Genomic DNA, 19,660 nt, shown 5'->3' with positions numbered 1-19,660 from the left:
ACTGATGCTATTACTACTATTGTTACTATTACTATTACTACAGCTACTGTGACAACTAGTCTACTACTACTGTTACTGCTACTAACAGCACCACCACCACCACCAGTTTACTAGTACTGCTGCTGCTGCTCTCACTACTGTTATTACCACTATTACTATTAATACTACTATAGCTACCTAGACAATTGTTAGTACTAATGTTGTTACTATTACTACTGCTATTACAGCCTGACTATGACTCCCACAATACTATTACTACTATCACTACTACTACTACAGCCCTACTAATATTGTTATCAATCGCAAATACTCTTGCAGACCTAATAAGCCAGGCAAATCCCAATCACTTTAACTTGTATTTGCTCATGTAATCCTAAACAATAACTCTAGGAGGTAGGTGTTATTATTACCGCCATTTAATAGATGAATAAATGGAACACAAAGAAGTAAAAGAACGTGCCTAACATCACAGAGTCCCTTAGGAACAGAGAATTGGAGGTACTGGGTTATAGGTGATAGGCATAAAACAGATACCACCAACTTGTCCTAATTGACCCTCCTGCTACCAGTAGCTACTTGCCATATCCTTGCTAACCCCGGATGCTTCTAAGATTTTAAATTTTATTGCACACACCCACATACACCTGCAGACACAAACGAAGCCAAGGGAGTTTTCCGCATCTGTGCTCCGCCCAAGCCTCAGCCGGGCCTCCACGAGCTCACGTTTTGGTCGTGCTCACCTGTCAGACTCGTCCACAGGCAGCCCTTCCATCTCAAACCTGCAGGCACAGCCGTAGTCTTCGAAGTCCCGGGGGCAGAGACCAGCCACACACTTCATACCATTCACGAACTGGAGCAGTGCGGGGAAGTTGGTGAAGACATCCTGCAGCCAGGTGAAGTGAGAGCCCAGGCAGTCTGGGGAGGGGAGGAGGGCGCACCAGGAGCCAGAGTTGAGGAGGGAGCCTCCTTCTCGGGTGGATGGTGCCTTATCACCTACTAAGCGCCTACTGTGTACTTAGGACAATTCTAGACAATTGAAGGGAAGCGGGTTTACTAGCCGTGGTCCCTGTTGGTTGCCCACCTGACAGCCATTCATCCCTCTTCCTTACCAACAAAACTGAAAAGCACTCAAGGAAGGTAATCTCCTCCCCAAGTCCCTGGGAATGTTTAATAGTCATTCTCGGCTCATCATGGTTCCCATGCTTCCAAGACAGGGGCTAGTCTAGGGCTGAGCATGAACCCCAAATATGACCCCAAAACCCTAAGGGTGAGACTGTTAGAAGCTTTTGGGAAATATTTCTTTCTTAATAAAGCATAAAGGCATGTAAGAGGGTCCTTCTGAGCTACACCTTTCTCCTTCCTTGAATATGGGGAGGATATGTTGGCTGGAATTGCAGCAACCACCTTGCAGCCATGAGGCCCCAAGCCTAAAGCTGAAAAACTATTATGTCCAGGGTAGCAGTGGGGTAATATAGAACAAACCTGCTGGGTCTCTGATACCTGTGTTGAGCTACTGCACCAATGCTGGTGCCTTCAGATGGCTTATGTGAGATCATTAAATGTCTTTATTATTTAAGTCACGATTAGTTTGCTGAATGGATCCCTAATGATACAGTCCTGGCAATAAAGAAGTATAAATCAGTGCAGGAAGAGAAGGGGTACAGACACTAATCATTTGAGGGCACCTGCTATGTGCCAGAGACTGTGTTAAGTGCTTTATTTTATTTTATTTTTTATTTTATTTTTAACATCTTTATTGAAGCATAATTGCTTTACAATGGTGTGTTAGTACTTTAAATAGCACAATAGTTAAAACTGATGGAGTGAGTAATGCTTTATAAAGCTTTCATTTGGTCTGTGATCCCATAAACTTCTTGGGTTTTTTGTTTGTTTGTTTGCTTGTTTGCTTTGCTTGTTTTTGGCAGCATCATGGGCCATGCCAGATCTTAGTTACCTGACCAGGGATTGAACTCGCACCCTTGGCAGTGAAAGCTCGGAGTCCTAACCACTGGACCACCAGGGAATTCCCCCCCATAAACTTCTTGTTAATCCTGTAAGGCAGATGCTATTCTGTCACCTCCCTTTCATGGGTTAGAAGGTCAGAGACATGCCCGAGGTATCCACCAGCAACAATGACTCATCCTAAACAAAAATGCTCTTGCACACAAAATTGGCAAGAAAACAGTATCCACCTTTTTGATTCCACAACTCATGGTCGCCCTCTCTGCTCTCTGCCTTTCTGATTGGATGATCGTCAGGTGCTTAATGAGGTGACCCCATAGCACCGATTTAAACACACAGGGTCATCGTGGGGAGCTTGGGGAGATCCAAAGTTGTTTGTGAGGACCACGTCCACCTCGACTGTTCGCTGCTCTTCTAGTTTCTTCCTACCTCATTCAAACTTCCCTTCCCACCTTTTGTTTCCACACAGCCTTATCAGAAACATGAATACATGGTTCTACGCTGATGGAAAAAGCCACCCTAAGGTTTATGTGTATGTGTTTATAGAAACATGCATTTTCATTCAAGAGCTTCCAGGGCACCTGCACTTAGTCATACATACATTTTAAGTGCAGTTTTACGCGCAGCATTGTCTAATCCCGTAGCAGTTCAGAGTCACCTTGCTCATGTCCATCTTACTATAATCTTATTTTGGGTACTTTTAGTCATCAGTGATGGGAATCATAGTAATGCCGTGCGATTAACAGTCAAATAATAGATATATAACTGATCAGTGGAATGCTTCTTAAACTTTATGTATATTCAGTAGTTGAGAAGGAAAAATAAAACCACTTTTGTGGAAGGGGACCAAGCTCTGGACTCAGAGGAGACCTTGTCCCTTCTGGCTGTGTGGCTTTGGGCAAGTCCCTAACTCCTTTGGCATAGTTTTCTTGCCTGTAAAGTAGGGATGCCATTCCCCTCCTGGCCAGGTTGAGGTCAGGATGAATGAAGGAAGGACAACGAAGCCACCTGGCAACTCAGTGACTCACCGTGTGCTAAAGGGCACCACTACTCTCATCAGGACCTGGGTCACCTTGTTGGGAGCTTGCTGACGAGGCTGTGGGAGCTCAGAGGGCAGAGCCCAAGGCCCTGGTAATTTCCTTAGATTTCCCACACACACCCCATGCCCTGACACCTGGGGGAATAAAAGACAAGTTCAGATTTAACTTACCAAATATTTCGGCCACTCCTCCCACATTTTTAAACACCCCGTTGAGGAAAGTCATATCTAAGTGGAAGGAAGAGAAAATAAATTAGAGAGGCTTGAGGTCTACCCCTTTCCCTTCCCTGTCCACCCCCTGTGGGAAGAGTGAGTAAAACCCCTTCTCTAAAGATAGATTTGACCTTGGGCTAACTTTCTAGTAACACAGGTTACCATGGAAACCTGATAAGATTAAAAACCGTGAACTGTGTTGCTAGACAACAATGCTCCATGGTAAAAAAAAAAAAAAAAAAAAAAAAAGGCCCGTGGATGGTGAGGTGTATCGGATGAACTACAGACACCTGGTGGGAAGTCATCATTTTTGGATCTCCATCAGCGTGACGACTCATTCAGTTGGGCACATCCATTCTGGCATCCTAGAAATTATACCTATGCGGTGGTTACTAAGGGTACTGACTCCTATGGAGAGTGAAGATTCTAGGCCAGGGCGGGTCCTGGGGCTGCTGACGTGAGCCCCGTTCCCTTGTACCTGAGTTGTTACCTAGGGGATCCTGGACTACTGTGTAGGTTGCTGCCAGGGGTTATCTCGATAAAGAAGAATGGCTGGCATGGCCTGCTGGCACACAGCGCTTCCTGGCCCTGATCCTTCTAAAAGCCAAGTGTGGCCTGTGAGTCTAAATATCTACCTGAAGAAGACCTCCTAGCGGGCATTGCACTTTCCATGGGGGTGATGCCATTTGGAGAGAGGCCACTAACATTCATGTCTGGATGAGACTGATCACTTAGCTTGCGTGGGTTCCCGCACAAATAGTTCGGCTGACTCAGCTCACCTCTCTGCAAGGTCAGAAACGAACCCTTAACTCAGGGTTAACCTCACCAGCTAGTTCACGATGTATTCTATTCTTCAGCGATGCCTGTATAAGAACCCTGAGAAATATTTACAATCCATCACCAGGAAAACCTTCCGTTCCCCAAGGAACAATTACAGATCCCTCCCTTCTAATAACCAGAGGACTGCAATACATCATATTTTTCTTTTCGTCCTGCCTTTTAATGCAGTCACTACATAACCCTCATTCATCAGCCCATTTACTTCCCTCTTCTAGTTTCCCCTTTCAGCTGACCTGTGTCTTTGATGAGAGTTTTTAGTGCTTTACCTCAAGGGAGAGACCAACAGTGGGTCAGACACCAGAGTAAACTGTGAGAGAGAGGCTTCTGAGTCTTACTCAAATCACTTTACCCACAAATGCCACAGCAGTAAATGGCTCTAGGGTTTATTCAGAAGGGATCGATTTCTCTGCCGATATCCTAGACAGCTTTCTATCCAGCTAGGTCTCCTAAGAAAAAAATCAAAGGATGCTTACTGATATTTTCTGAGAGTCCTGGAGGCAGCTCCCATGGAAGATGTGGGGTGTCCAGAGGGTGGGCCGCTATAATCGAGGAGGAGAGCAGGGTTAGCACCAACACTGCCGCTGCCCAAGTGCTGGGCTACAGCTGGGAAGTGGTGGCCGGGATAGCAATGAGGATGCACATAAATTCAATTCTAGACATGTTTTTCTGGTACCTGCTATGTGCCAGATCTCTGTGGTCACCTCTTGAAGAAAATAAAGGAGTGGCTGGGTAACCCAGTGTTTTATATTAGTTGGCCTTAAGGGAGTGACTTTCTGGTTTAGGATGGGGAGATTTGGGGACTTATCTTGAAGCTGTTGTTGCATATGAAGCATACAATTTTAACTTATATTGCATGTTTGTTTGGAGTTACTTGAGATGAAGGATTGGTGGAAATAAAAACAGATGTGGAAAGGACCCCAAACTCCGAGTAGTTTATAACTGAGGACAGGGGTTTCCCCCAGACTATCAGCATCAAACCCACCTGGGATGCAGGCTCAGTAGAAGGTGCCATCCTTGTGCCCTCACTCAAGTCTGATCCAGCAGGTCTGGAGTAAGGCTCAGAAATAGATATTTTTAACAAGCTCCCCAGCTGGTTTTAAAGTTGATGGCCTAGAAACTGCACGTTGAGAAATGTTGCTTGGGGAAAAAATGATGATTTCTACAGTACCCAAATATTACCACCAACTTTAGTTAGTGTTTCATCAAGGTGGGAGGATGGGCAATGGGGACAAATGGATGGGAATTGGAATCTTAGTTCAACCAGGGACCAGCTCCCTAGAGGCTCAGCGGGCTTACAGACTTGTCCATGCTCACATTGCTTTCCCCTCTGGTTATATGCAGCATGTGAGTAGCCTGAAATGTTGAAAGATTTTTGTCTTTCTTCACAAAGTGGTCAATTTAGTCAGGCCCATAAGTTTGACATTGTTTGGAAACCTGCAAATCTGAAAGCCACAAAGGGTTGGCCTTCAAAGAAGCAGGTTAGATTAAATTTATTCAGGAAGATGCCCCCAGTTGGCCCTGTTTGGCTTAGAGCAGGTTTCACGGCCTAAGACTATTGATATTCGGGCTGGATAATTTTCTGTTGTGGCTGTCCTGTGCATTTTGTACCCCTGGTTGATATCTGGGGGACTGCAGTGAGCTGGGACAGCTGGGATCAATCCCTCTTGGATGCCACACTCCAACCATCCTGAATTGCTCTCAGTTCCATGAGTGTGCCCTGACTCCTGGGCCTTTGCACAGGCCATGTCCTCTGCCGGAGTACTTTGTCCATGACTCAGCCTGGCTCAGCTACTCACCATTTAAGCTTAGCTTTAACAATACCATGTGGAAGTCTTTCCTCTCTCCCTCCCTCCATGTTGGAAGACTCTGGCTAGTTGCCTGCCCTCTGAGCTCTCATGCCCACTCCCACCTTCTGGTGACCTCTACCATGGTACTATTCATGCTGATTCTCAGGGTCTCCTTACTTGTGGGTCTCTGGCATTAGACTTGGAACACCTGAGGGCAGGAACCTCATCATAGTTCCAAAGCCTAGCACCTCATTTGGCGTACTGTTTGCTGAGTGGATTAAAGGAAACCATGAAGAATGACTTGGAAGGGCTGAGATGGGAGGCCCAGAGCCCAGTAAGGTTTAGACTGACTGTACTTGTCCAGGACAGAGAAAACAGGAGTCCTTCTTAAGACTCAAGACTGCAAACCCAGATCTCTCCAGGAGTCAGGCAGATGATTTAAACAAGGGAAGTGGTCCAGTGCTGGGAAACAATAAGGATTGGTGGAGACTGTGGAGAACTTGAGAGCCCCAGGTCACAGTGGGAAGGACAGCTGTCACTCAGCCCCAGGCCTTGGGGAAGGAATCCCACAATCCAGATCTTAAAAAATTTGTTGGAAGTCTGGATTTTTTGAAAAATCTTCCCATTTTAAACTCTTGGCTCAAATTTTAAATTAAAACAGCAACAAAAGCAGGTTGCAGGCTGACTTTAGTTTGAGGGTGAAAGGAAGATACTTTGGGTGTGTGCAGAGGGGCTTGGTGGGGTCAGTACTCCACCTAGGCCAGCCAGGCAGGGCTTGAGCTGACGTACACGTCTCAGCTTTTGGTTCCAACCACGGCTCCTCTCTGCCAGGTTCTCGGAATGGTTCCCAGGGAGAGGAGTTCCCTCCTGACTGAGCGCCATGGGCTGTACAGCGACAGTGCTCTGCACAATGCAGGCTTTCAGACCAGGAGGGAAACTCACAACTTCAGTTCTGTTCGAGCCCTTATCACAGAGCCCGTGTAACTGCTCTGGCACTTTCTACACTGGGCACAGCGGCCTCAGTAACTGTTTAATTAGCATACCAGCCAACAGCTAAGAACGTCTACTGCCCACTTAAGCAGCGATTGTAAAATACGGCCTGCTGGGCTTCCCCGGTGGCGCAGTGGTTGAGGGTCCGCCTGCCGATGCAGGGGACGCGGGTTCGTGCCCCGGTCCGGGAAGATCCCACATGCCACGGAGCGGCTGGGCCCGTGAGCCATGGCTGCTGAGCCTGCGCATCCAGAGCCTGTGCTCCACAACGGGAGAGGCCACAACAGTGAGAGGCCACAACAGTGGGAGGCCCGCGTATCGCCAAAAAAAAAAAAATTATTATATATATATATATGGCCTGCTCCTTGTTCATTACTGCACTGGTATTTCCTTTGTGCAACTGATAATCAAATTTCTGCTCTGGAGGGTGGGGAATGATCTTATTACTGACATGGGCTTATCAGGTACGTTTGCCCCCCTACACTCCCACTTACTTTTCGGGATATCGGTGCCCACGCATTTTCATGAGCAGCTAAAAAAGTCACCCTGGATTTTATTTTATTGTATTTAGTTTTATTTTTTCTTTACATGCTGCAATATTTATTCCAAAAATCTTTAAGAAAACCCTACTTTCTGCAGGGAATTGTTATAACCAGTGAACATAACGGAGAGAGATGTTTTCTCTGAGCTAATAGGAAACTGGCCCAGAAGTGAACTATAGCAAGAAGATTGATCTGGCACTTAGAAAAGAAACTTTCTAGACCTAAATAGACATTTCTCCAAAGAAGACATACACATGGCCAAGAGGCACCTGAAAAGGTGCTCAACACCGCTAATTATTAGAGAAATGCAAATCACAACTGCAATGAGGTATCACCTCCATCACCAAAAAATCCACAAACAATAAATGCTGGAGAGGGTGTGGAGAGAAGGGAACCCTCTTACACTGTTGGTGGGAATGTAAATTGGTGCAGGCACTATGGAGGCTCCTTAAGAAACTCCAACTCCAGGAAGTGCTGTGCCCTGAAGTCTAAGGCAATGTTTGCACAGAAGCCACAACCCGCATCCCTCACGGCTGCTCCTAGCCAACAGCTCAGCACGGGCAGGTATTCATGGTGGGCTGGGTTCCTGGGGGACACAGGACTCTTCTGATGGACTCCTCCCTGGGGGCCTTGCCAAATTTTCTTAGACACACCTGTGTCTCTCTAGGATGTGTTCACCACCACCCCTCCCTGGTCTCTCCTTCACTTGCAGAGCTGTGTGACCTCTCCCAGACTTTCCTGGTTGACACTCCATTTTTTTAATCATAGTTGAAACCTTTCCACACTTAATCCTGTCCTGTCATCAAAGAAGACCCAGACTTCTTTGAGTGTAGTGTGCAGGCAGAGGCCTCAAAAACAGACCTTTTCCCCTACAATGTCACGACCAAGAATTGGCGAACTGGGGAGGTGGGCAGTCTCTATGGTGGCCACACACTCAACCCTGCAAAACTGGAACTGTAGGCATGGCACCTTTAAACCCATATATAAAAGGGTATGTTTGCACTTAAACTTTCTATGGTTATCCTTTTTTTTTTTTTTAACTCTAGGTGTTTGTGTTTGAAAATAAAATCTCTCAGGACAAACACAAATGTCTGTGACAGGTTATCATAACAGGATATCATTATCATTTTTAGTATCACAATGTAGTAGTAAACTAAGGGGAAACAGAGTTAAAGCAAGAAGGACAGATAGAAAAATGTTTAGTGGCCTCAATTTTATAAAGAAATTAAAAAATTTAAAAGGCATGTAAGTGGGGGTGGGAGGATGTAAAAGGACAATTTTGATCAAAGGGAAATGTATCATTTTGGAAGAAGAAAGTGTTAGACAAGAAAAGAAGTTTAAAAATTATAAAAATGGGTTTTGGTAAATGAGATTTCATTTAAAGGAAAAAATTAGGGAAAAACTGTACAACATTTCACAATTTTGTCACCAAAGATGAGGTGAGTCAAGATCGTAGCTGGGATCTTTTTTTTTTTTTTTTTTTTTTTTTTGCCACGCCGCGCTGCATGCAGGATCTTAGTTCCATGACCAGGGATCGAACCTGTGCCCCTTGCATCGGGAGCAAGTAGTCCTAACCATTGGACCGCCAGGGAAGTCCCATAGTTGGTATTTGATCAAGACCACTGAAGTTCTTGAGAAAGGTTGAGGGGCTGACACATCAGCCCCAGTTGTTCTAGCAATGGGACCCCAGTCATGACCAAAACCTTTTAATAAGAAAAAAGCCACATATGAAGGAAGTAAGTAATCAATACAAGCCCAGCACATTCTGAAAGTGGTTGACCCACTCTGTCTCAGAGGAAAGGTCCGAGGTGGTGTTTGGAAGGATTTGAACTTGAAGGGAAGACTTTGCATCTTATGGAAAGTGGTTATATTCTAATTTCAACCTACAAGCTTCTGGACAACATGCAAACCTCTTGAATTATCTCCTAACTCAGGTCCTGGTCAAGATAAACGATCAATAATATTGTGGGTTCCCTTTGCTTCACTGTCACTATTGGGATTGGAAGGGAACCACAGAGAGGGGAGGGGTCAGTGGGTTGGTACAGAGTTTACCTGAATATAGAAAAAGAAGGAGAAAAATGACAAGATAAATGAGTGATCTCAGCAACGACGGTGCCCAAGCAGTTGCAGGAAGGAAAGAAGTGATTTGGGATGTTTAGCTGCATAAATATGCAAATAAGAAAGAGCATAGGAAGGAGCCGGAAGACTCAGATTCACAGCTAAGATCCCAAGTGAACTCGGAATTATTACCCCAGCTGCCAAGGAGCTTACTTAGATGGCTTTAGGGTTTGGTGACATGGGCCCCAACTTTCGAATGTGGGGTTGGAAGTATTTGCTTTTACATCAGAGATGCCTCCAGAAGGGGCAAGGGAGCTGTTGCATGTCAGGAAGGCCAACACACTCCAAGGGAATCAGCAAAGCAAGGGACAGCAGCCCCTGAGCAGCGGGGGAGGAGATGCAATACTGGGTGGAGAGGACCTTGCTAACCCTTGCCCTTTGCTTTCCTTGGTGCCCACTTACCCCCATCCCACATGTCCATGCTCAAAATATCAACTTTAATATCAGTATTAACCCTCAAGCTTATCATTCATGTTTGTTTTCCACTACTCATTAGGCAAGGTGATAAAATTACTAGTAAGCAAATCAGATGGAATTTGACAAGATGGCCCAGGGTTCATTGTAAGTAATTATATACTAAGCCAGAAATACAGTAAAATACCGTCACTCACCGCCATGCGGGGCCATTAGCACTCCTACAAGCAGAAGCACGATCATGGCAGCAGAGCAAACAGTGGGATCCTGGCATCAGCTGCGACAGCGTCCTGGGAGAGAAGTCAGCGTAATATGGCAGAAACCATGACACGAGACCCCACAGGAGCTGTTTGTCCCATAATGCAGTGCAGGAAAAAGAGAAAGCCCCGAAAGTGTCTCTGTCCCAGCTTTGCCGGCGGCTTTGTTAGCAATACGACAGTAAGGAGATTATGTTCCCTCTTTGAGACTCAGTTTATCCATCTGTAAAATGGACACCTCACCGTGCGCTCCTTGAGGACGTAGTTCTGGTCTCATTTATTTATTCACTAAATCAATGGTCATTTATTATGGGTCAGGCACATTGCAAGGATCCAGGAAAGCAAAGTGAGGAAAACACACCTTACCTGTGAGTGGTTCACAGACGAACGGGAAAGGGTGGCAATTTAACAAGCGCTATAGTTTGGCTTCTGTAAATTGAATTTTGAGCAACCCATACGTTATGACCCACCAGCATTCTGAGCAGCATTCTTTTCTTAAAATTTTTTTAACCAGTTTTTAATTGAAGTATAGTTAATTTACAATGTTGTATTAGTTTTGGGTGTACAGCAAAGTGATTCAGATGTGTGTGTGTGTGTGTGTGTGTGTGTGTGTATACTTTTACAGATTCTTTTTCATTATAGGGTATTACAAGATATTGAGTATAGTTTCCTGTACTATACAGTAGAGTAGGTCCTTGTTGTTTAGCCATTTTATACATAGTGTGTATCTGTTAATCCCAAACTCTTAATTTATCTTCCCCCATCCCCTTTGGAAACCACAAGTTCTTTTCTCTATATCTGTGAGTCGATTTCTGTTTTGTAAATAAGTTCATTTATATCATTTTTTTAGATTCCACCCATAAGTGATATCATAGGATATTCTTGAGCGGGCTGGCTCTGAACTTTTGTACCAACATCACAGAATAAATCCGGCCATCGCGTGGCAGCGCTGCCTGCTAGCAAACAATGCTTTTGCATACTTTGTGGCAGTCTTAGCAGTTCAAGGAATGTGCCTTTGGAAGGGCCTGGGGGGAAGGGGCGAGGTGGGTGGGGTCAGGAACCTGCCACATTTCAACTGTAGCTGCTCTGGGACCTGAGCAGTCAATATTGAACTTCAATAGTCACTTACGGTCTATTGCCTCAAGCATGTCAACCATGTATTTAATAGGGAAGGAACAACTTAAAGACCAGAGGGATTTAGAATAGAATAGTTTTAGCTCCCTGGGAATCTAACTCCCAAAGGAATGTGAGACGGAGGATTGACTTAGACGTGCTCAGTTTTAGAACACGTTTTTAGGACACAGTCTGAATGATAATACAGATTGACTAAGCTACCCCAGTGGCACACACAGGGCTGCTGAATACGGCTGTTACATGTTGTGCACTCTGCAAAGGTGGTGTGCTGAGTGGGCAAGTAGGGGCTGAAATGCAGCCAGCGCTGAACTCCCACGCTTGCCCTCTGCAGGGCTGTGTCAACCTGGAGGGAGGGGCAATTTCTGCAATTTTTTCTCCCAGAGGCAAAGGCTGCCCTGTGTCCTGGTGGCCCAGCATAGGTACCCAGGTCCGTGGTGGGCCGCTCTGCAAGTGGACAGGGCTTGGTACTGGGGAAGGTGTCCCAGGGGAGAAGACATTTGTAGGTTGTAGGATCTCTACTCTGTGAACTTGCTCCAGGGCCCAGCACACCTCTGCTGGCTGGAAGATACCTGTTTGTTGAATGAATACACGAGAAGAGGGTGTGAGAGCTTTGAGATTCACACCAGCTCAAGCATTCTCTAATACTCTGTTTATTATCTGCCAGACATGAGGCTCTGTCTGCTTATAACAATTTTTAACCACATAAGTTCTTACAGCAGGTTAACTTTCAAGGTTAGACAGGCTCTCTGATGGCACAGGCTCTCCCGCTGGAAAGTGGCATGGCCTGGGAACTCTGTGGGTGGCAGCTAAAGGCATTTCAGGGGACCCTATTGAAGTCGTACCCTCATGACCGAGGCCGGTGGCACTACCTGGCACTTACTGAGTCAGATTTTTTAATTGTTACCATCACACAGCGAGAGGATGCCAACTGTTTGAGCTCAGAAGAGGCAGCAGAATCATCTAGTCCAAAGTCTCTTTGTACGAATGAGATCAGTGAGGCTCAGAGACTAGCAATTTATGGTAAAAATGCCCCACTCCAGATCCAGTGCTCATCACATTAACAATATAAATTAGGAGGTGTTGTGAGGACTGAATGAGTTAATCCATGCAGGGCATGTACAAGTGCCTGATGGAGAGAAATGGCTCAGAATCATCAGTAATTACAATGATAGCGTCCGGCACCAGAAAAGGCTCAAGAAAAAGCAGCTATTACAATGAAGGCTCCAGTTCCCTGTTGGATGAAATGCAGGAGAGGATCCAGTTGAGCACCATGGATGTTGTTCTTTTTCTCTTGTGATACTCATTTCAGGGAGATGTTCCCTTGGGTCATCCTGACGCTCAGGGAAGGACAGGCTGAGGGTGGTGTTTCTAGGAATCGCAAATATGTTTATCGGACTTTCAAGCATATATTTTATTAGAATGCAAATGAGCAGAAGTGACCTTATTATAGACATAATCTTGACTCGGGTCTAATATTTTTTTAAAGTAGGTTATAGGGGGACTTCCCCGGTGGCACAGTGGTTAAGAATCCACCTGCCAGTGCAGGGGACACAGGTTCAATCCCTGGTCAGGGAAGATCCCACATGCCATGGAGCAGCTAAGCCCGTGCGCCACAACTACTGAGCCTGCGCTCTAGAGCCCATGAGCCACAACTACTGAGCCCGCGTGCCAGAACTACTGAAGGCCACGCACCTAGAGCCCATGCTCTGCAACAAGAGAAGCCACCGCAATGAGAAGCCCGAGCACCGCAACGAAGAGTAGCCCCTGCTCGCCACGGCTAGAGAAAGCCTGCGCGCAGCAACGAAGACCCGACGCAACCAAAAATAAATAAACAAATAAAATTGACTCTTTAAAAAAATAAATAAATAAAAAGTAAGTTATAGGGACGGGGGCGGGGTGATGGGGAGTTTGCGTTTAACGGGACAGTTTCAGTTGGGGAAAATGAAAAAGTTTTAGAGATGATGGAGGTAATGTTAGCACAACAGTGTGAATGCACTTAACGCTACTGGACTGCTCACTTAAAAATGGTTTAAATGGTAACTTTTATGTTATGTGTATTTTACCACAATTAAAAGTGATGTTATAAACTCCAGGACCTCATTCCTTTAAACACTACCTTTCAGTGATTGGGTCATTCTTTGTCTTGGGTCTTCACCAAGCATCTCCGTATACTGGCTCATAAGGACATGCTAGAACTTTCTAGGTGAGGAACCAAGGCTCAGAGAGGTCCAGTAACTTGCAAGGCCACCTTTGCCAAAAGGCACCACGGCAGGGGGACCATGGCAGCACCAGGCACAAGATTCAAACTGTGCTCAGCCAGTCCGACTTAAGTCTTCGGTCCAGGTTGTAACAGGGAAGAGGCAAGTCTGACTACAGGCTGGATCTGTTTCCTTTACTTTAACCTTTGCTTTCTACTGCTTTTGTTCACTAAAAGGATACTGTCTATAAGTAATGGCCTGCCTCGGGGAACCCTGCCCCTCTGCCTGAATGTTAAAGTGCCTTTGTTCAGGGAAACATCCGGACCCTGTCCATGTGTGAATGGCTACAGGAAAGAAGAAATTAACACATCCCCTCCCTGAGGCTGGCTATTCCAGGGGATATTTGCAAAACTTATGGCCTTTTTACTTTACTTCCTGGTCTCCTCCCTGCTCTGTGCTATAAGAGAAATTGGCATCCAAACCCCAATAAGATGGTTTTTTGGAGACACTAGTCTGTCATCTTCTCAATCTGTCAGCTTTCCGAATAAAGTCGTCTTCCCTGCCTCAACACCTCGCTTCCCAATTCATTGGCCTGTTGTGCGGCGAGCAGAGCGAGCTTGGACTCGGTAACAAGGTGTTTTACCCTCAACTGCGATGCTGATCATTAAATCTCAAATAAGCAGCCTAGTAATTTTATTCACTGTATAACTGTTGAGAGTTTTGGCAATACTTGTTGGGAGGCCCCCAGAGTGGCCAGCCACTCGCTGGGGTGTGGTGTGACACTGCAGTTGACAATCCCCAGCTGGGAGCCAAGAAAAGGGAAATTGCAGTGCCAGCCAGAGGTGACAGCATGGGCTCAGCCTTGAACAATGGGGAAAGAGACTTGAAGTGGGGGGACATGCACATTAGGATCTGGGGGTGGGATGGCTCAGGGCCACTGCTGAAATCCAGCATCCTTCTGCTGACAGAGTCAGGTGCCCTTGGGGCTGGGGCTGTGTCCACCTGGAGGAGAACGGCCTTTTCCTAAGGAGGCCTCCAGGGCTGTCAGGGACCCTGCGGCAGTGCTACCTTGTGGGACTGAGGGTCCCCAAGCCTCGCCTTGGTCTGCGTGCACTGGAGGCCTGGCTCACCAAGGTGTTCCCTGAAGACTGATTCCGCCTCATCTAGGATGTTTCTAAGAGCAAGGCCTTTCTAGCTGGACAGACCTGGGGTGGAGTCGGGTTGTGGGGGGGGAGGGACCAGGGGAGGGGGCTCAGGCTCTGCCTTTCCCTTGATTAGTGCCCTGAGCCAGACACTGAAGCTGTCTTGTACTCATTTTCCTGGCCAGTAAGATGCCCATTTATCTTCCTCAGGATGTCATGAGGATTGAATGGAGTAATCCTTCAAGGTGGGGCCTGCCTAGCATGAACTAGGTGCTTAGTAAGGCCAGCCCATGACTCACGATGGTTATATTTCCACACCAGGTGCCCTAGGGAGAGACGTTGGCCCACACAGGTTTGTAGGACTCTCACTGATGTGTTGTGCTGGATTTTTTCCCCAGGTAAATGCACCAGACGTTGTCCTCTGGCACTACATCTCTTTGTACAAGAGCTGAGTGCCTTTGAGTTTCTAGCTACATCTTGGAGTAGCATCCAGGTCTCAGGCACCCCTTGAGAGCATCCTCCCTCCCTCCCTTTGTTCCTCCCATCCTTACCATCCCTCCATCCTTTCCTCCCTCTTTTTCTCCCTCCCTCCCCCTTCCTCCATTCTTAACGCCCTCCCTCCATCCCTCCCTTCCTTCCTCTTTGGCCCCCTCCACAATCAGGAGAAGGGGGTGCCTACCGTGAAGGTCCCACTGGAAAGCTGCTGGATGCACGATGCTTGGCTTTGAACAAGATGGAGACTGAGCCCTTTATACCCCAGGGAAAACCCTTAGTCATGCAGTCCCCCTCCCCCTCCTCACATCAAGAGGACAGCCTTTCATGTATCTGGCAGGTGGGCTGCCTCTGAGGGGGAGGAGGCATCATAACGCTCTGGCTTGGAGCAGGTGAAGACTCCATATTAAGAGGCCCATCTGCAGCCTCAGAGGAGACCCAGGCTCTAGAGAACAATGGCTCCCCTGTTCCACATACCCTACCTCATCTCAAAGGCTTGGAGGCCCAGAGATTATGTCTCGGGGTCATCAGGGGAGCTCCAGTGAAATTCACAAGAGCTCTCCCTCCAGGAAAAGGGCTGGCTTTGTCTAGTCTAGTTAATTTTCCAGCAAGAGGATCTGTGGGGTGATTCTTCTTCTATGTGCCTGGCCTCGGGCCTGGGAATTTGATACCTCTTTCCTTTAGGGCTTTTCTGCACAAGCTGGGGGGTAGGGCGAGATGGGGCTTGAAATCAGACATCCTAGGTTCCAGTGCCCATCCTGCTTACTCATTACCTGAGGGATATGGAGCTTGGAGCTTGTCACTGCTCAGCCTTGACTCCGCATCCATGGGGAGTAATCCCACGAGGACCGTGAGAATGAGGTGAGCCAGATAAAGTGCATGGATGGTAGCGGGGCCCATTAAATCCTAGTTCTTCCTCTTTCCTTGATAGCCCCCTTGGAAATTGTTTCCTTTGCAGATTTAACAAGGAGAGAGAACATTTATTGAAAGCCTATTGCGCACCACAAATGTTTTGACAGGATTTTGTCATCATCATCCTGACAGTCGTAGGATACAGCACTAGCTCCATTTTACAGATGAGACAAACAGGGGTCATCGAGGTTTGAGGAGTTAGTCCGAGCGCACGTGTGATGGGACCGTTCTTGGCTTACAGGTGAACCTGGCTGTGAGCTGTTCCCTCCACCACTGCCTCCTGGAGAACCAGGGCTCATCCAATGATCAAATCTGGGAAGAGCTGAGCCTTTACAGAGCCCACTGGAGGGTTTCTTCAAATCAATAGTTGTCCTTGTGCATCGAAGCTTTGTTTATAGATCATTAATTATTCTCAGTATCTCAGGTGCACAGAGGAACGAAGCTATGTCGTGCCCATCCTTTCTCACTAATACAGAAGACGCACCATCTCTAAAACGATTACGTCAAGGGGGGTAGATGGATCAATGTGGCAAAATTCATCTTTTCAGCATCTCCAGAGCCCAAGTTCTGCTCAATGCCAAGGGGTAATAATCTGCATAGGTGTGTTGTTCTAGACATTTCTCGGGATTTGAGAAGCTCATCTTCTTCCCATAGCCAACAACAGGGTATCTCAACCTTAGCACTATTGATATTTTCGTCCAAATAAGTTTTCGCTGTTGGGGTCTCCTGTGCATATTAAGGTGTTTAGCGGCATCTTGGGGCTCTACCCACTAGATACTGGTAGCAGTCCCCCTCCCCAAGTTGTGACAAACAAAAATGTCTCTAGATATTGCCAAGCAAACATCCCTGGGGGTCCAGATCACCTCTGATTGAGAACCACTGGCCTACAATATCCCTGGAACCTTGGCCTTTTCTTTCTCTGTTGATGGAACAGGGTGAGAATCAGTTTTCACAAGAACTCAGACATAAGAGAAAAAAGGCTGTTGTATGGGAGTTTAAAATTTAAGATTGCATTATGATAGCACCCTATTTCCTCACTCACACAAGCCCCCAACACAGGGCACCTATTCAGGGTAGATGGACATAGCAACATGCACACACGAACTCAACGGGACTAGGAAACACGCACAGAATCCCTTTTGCTCCCTTTTCCCCTCCCCCTCTCCTTCCCCCTTCCTTTCTTTCTCTTGCTAGTTTAGCTGGTCTTTTGGACTTGAGTGAAATAGACAGAAATGCACCTGTGCTTTGCCGCCAGGATGTTAATGATGTTACATGTGTAGCTGCATGGTCTCCTTCATTGGCTGGGGCACCATAACTGTCCTATCTCTCTACCTCATCAGTAAACCACTGGTGGCCACATATGCACAAATGAGTAGGAACGCCAGTGTGGAAGCACCCCCTGAGGCCTCCTCATTGCCCTAAGCATCCACCACATCAGGACTTATTCAGCCCAGGAGGGGCCAACCTCCCCTCACAGTCCAGGAGGCCGTGGACTCCAGGCTCCAGCCAGTTTTCCTTGGGCCCTATTTACTTCCCGCCATGGCTGCTGTTGGGATAGTGTGACCCTAGAAAACCGGTCCCACGTGGTGCTCTGAGCCTTTGTCCCCGCTGCGTGGGCCTCAGACGTCCCCCACACTCGGGCTTTTAAAAGTTGTGGTTGTGCGTAATCATTATCCCTAAAGGATGGTTGGCGGGTTCCACACAAGCGGATAGCCGGGGGTCGGGACCAGGTCGTACATCAGTTCATCCTCTACCTTCCCTGACGATAAATTACTCTCTGTGGAACCTCAGGGATCACTTCCTGCCAGAGGTCCCTAATTAATATCAATTTGATCCATCACAGAGGGTCGGGTCAGATTAACCCACACTTAACGAATGATACTGTTTTCTTGATTCCTATCCAGGTACGAATCCCTTTGCCTTAGCAAATTTACTGTATCCTCCTCAGCTTTGCAAACAAGGGGCCCTTCGCAGGCCCTAGGAGGCCCGACCACAGCTGTTTATGAGCTTGACATTTGAGTAACTTTGAGGGCCCCTCGGGTGTCCTGGGGATTAACAATAAATCGTTCTGTGTTTGACCAGACAGGGAAGCATCGAGCTACTTCCTTCATGAAAGAACCTGATGTTTAGTGGTCGTGCAAGGACACTCAGGGTCTTCCGAAGGGGGAAAACTGTCTCCACTTGGATGCTACTTGGAAAGTGGCGGGCATAGATCATAAAGGAGGGAATGCTGATGCTCGGCAGCGTGCAAGGTGAGTGAGTGGAGGGAAGCTGTCCCTGCAGTGAGGAACGAAGGGGTCCAGATGGGGCCGCTGGAGAGAGCTTAGTAATGCTCTGCATAGACACTCAGCATTTACAGAGATACTGGAGCAACCACAGACATGGAAATAGCGTACAGGGACCTGATCCCATAAGGGGGATGACTCATTGTGTGAGTGTGCAGTAGAGGGTTGACTCAGGAGGGCATTCAAACCATGCAACTGCCAAAGAACGTTCTGGTCCTTGAACAGTTCCTAGGACGTAACCTCTAAACCCTTGGGATATATTGCTTGGTAAGTGTCTTTGCATACCTGGGGCTTTGGACCATGCCAGGTAGTCTAAGCTAACAAGGTGATTTGTAGTGGGCGCCATGAGTTACACAGTGTCAGCTTGACCTCTGGTGGGGCTGGAGCCTGAGTAACTAAGCTCAGCCATGTGGGCACTTCATGTCCCCGCATGGCTAACCCCCAGCAAAACCCCTGGACTCCATGGCTCGGATGAGTTTCCTGGTTGACAGTACTCCATACACGCTGCCACACGTCATTGCTGGAGGAATTCAGTGCTGTCCATGTGAGTCCGCTTGGAGAGGACACAACCAGGAGCTTGTGCCTGGACTCTGCCCTCTGCACCTTTTCCCTTGGCTGACCTTAATCTCTACCTTTTTGCTGCACTCAATGGTAAAAGTGACTCTAAGAACTTTTCTGACTTCTGTGAGTCCTATCAGTACGTCATCAAACCTGAGAGTGCCCTTGGGCACCCCCAAATACAGTGGGATGCACAGAAGAGAAATTAAGACCAGACATCCACAAAACAACACTCTCCACCTCCCTGTGAGGGAAGGTTCTCATCACCTCCTGTTTAGGGGGCTTGGAAGGTTATGTGGATCGATAGTACAGCAAGTCTGATGAGTTGTAGATAAGCAAGTTTGAATAAACTGTGCAGAGAATTCATATGTGACTCTCTCCAGAGGATGGGTTCAGCTTTCCTCATTTATCCTTATGTTGCCTTCCTGAAGTCCCAAGTTTAAGCCATGTCAGAGTCTCAGTGCCTGGACTGGTTTGTTCATGCTAGCATGACACCCCACATCCCATTTCTTCAGTCTCAGTCATCATGGGAGTCCCTTGAGCATAGCTACTAGGTTTCCATGACCTTGGAGCAGGCAAGGGAGTCAGCATCACTGCATTGGTTGTGAGAGCTCTAACACGTGGTCTTCCACATTCAATCCCTTACACAGATTCACAGGAGAGAAAGAATTGCTACTTCCAAAAAGACCCACATTCAATTAATTGACGATCTGGCTGCAGCCTGGGTGAATTCTGCAAATGCAGCCAACTTGGGCCAGGGGCCAGGGTGAACAGATG

At 47.0% G+C, this 19,660-nt stretch overlaps 2 protein-coding genes across 8 annotated transcripts in view; one reads left to right on the top strand and one right to left on the bottom strand.

The window, feature by feature from the left end:
- OC90 (otoconin 90) overlaps positions 1 to 15,956 on the bottom strand; it is a 37,439-nt gene extending 21,483 nt beyond the window's left edge. Inside the window, exons 1-4 of the mRNA XM_029223226.1 lie at positions 15,902 to 15,956; positions 4,528 to 4,593; positions 3,173 to 3,229; positions 741 to 915 (exon numbers count right to left, since the gene is read on the bottom strand). Coding sequence (XP_029079059.1) covers positions 741 to 915; positions 3,173 to 3,229; positions 4,528 to 4,593; positions 15,902 to 15,956 — 353 coding nt within the window. The remainder of the gene's footprint in view (positions 1 to 740; positions 916 to 3,172; positions 3,230 to 4,527; positions 4,594 to 15,901) is intronic.
- The window catches only part of EFR3A (EFR3 homolog A), a 200,544-nt gene that overhangs the window by 117,423 nt on the left and 63,461 nt on the right, over positions 1 to 19,660 (top strand). For 6 of the 7 annotated variants that reach the window (XR_003793450.1, XR_003793454.1, XR_003793448.1 and 3 more), the window contains exon 24: positions 18,123 to 18,292. The exons of the other annotated variant lie outside the window; for it this stretch is intronic. The gene's annotated coding sequence lies outside the window, so the exon portion shown is untranslated. The remainder of the gene's footprint in view (positions 1 to 18,122; positions 18,293 to 19,660) is intronic. 7 annotated transcript variants of the gene reach the window in all.

The sequence above is a fragment of the Monodon monoceros genome, unplaced genomic scaffold, assembly GCF_005190385.1.
Source record: "Monodon monoceros isolate NGI ecotype Baffin Bay Population unplaced genomic scaffold, NGI_Narwhal_1 Super_Scaffold_14, whole genome shotgun sequence".
NCBI classification, from domain to species: domain Eukaryota; kingdom Metazoa; phylum Chordata; class Mammalia; order Artiodactyla; family Monodontidae; genus Monodon; species Monodon monoceros.
This window is presented reverse-complemented; position numbering and strand designations above follow the sequence as displayed.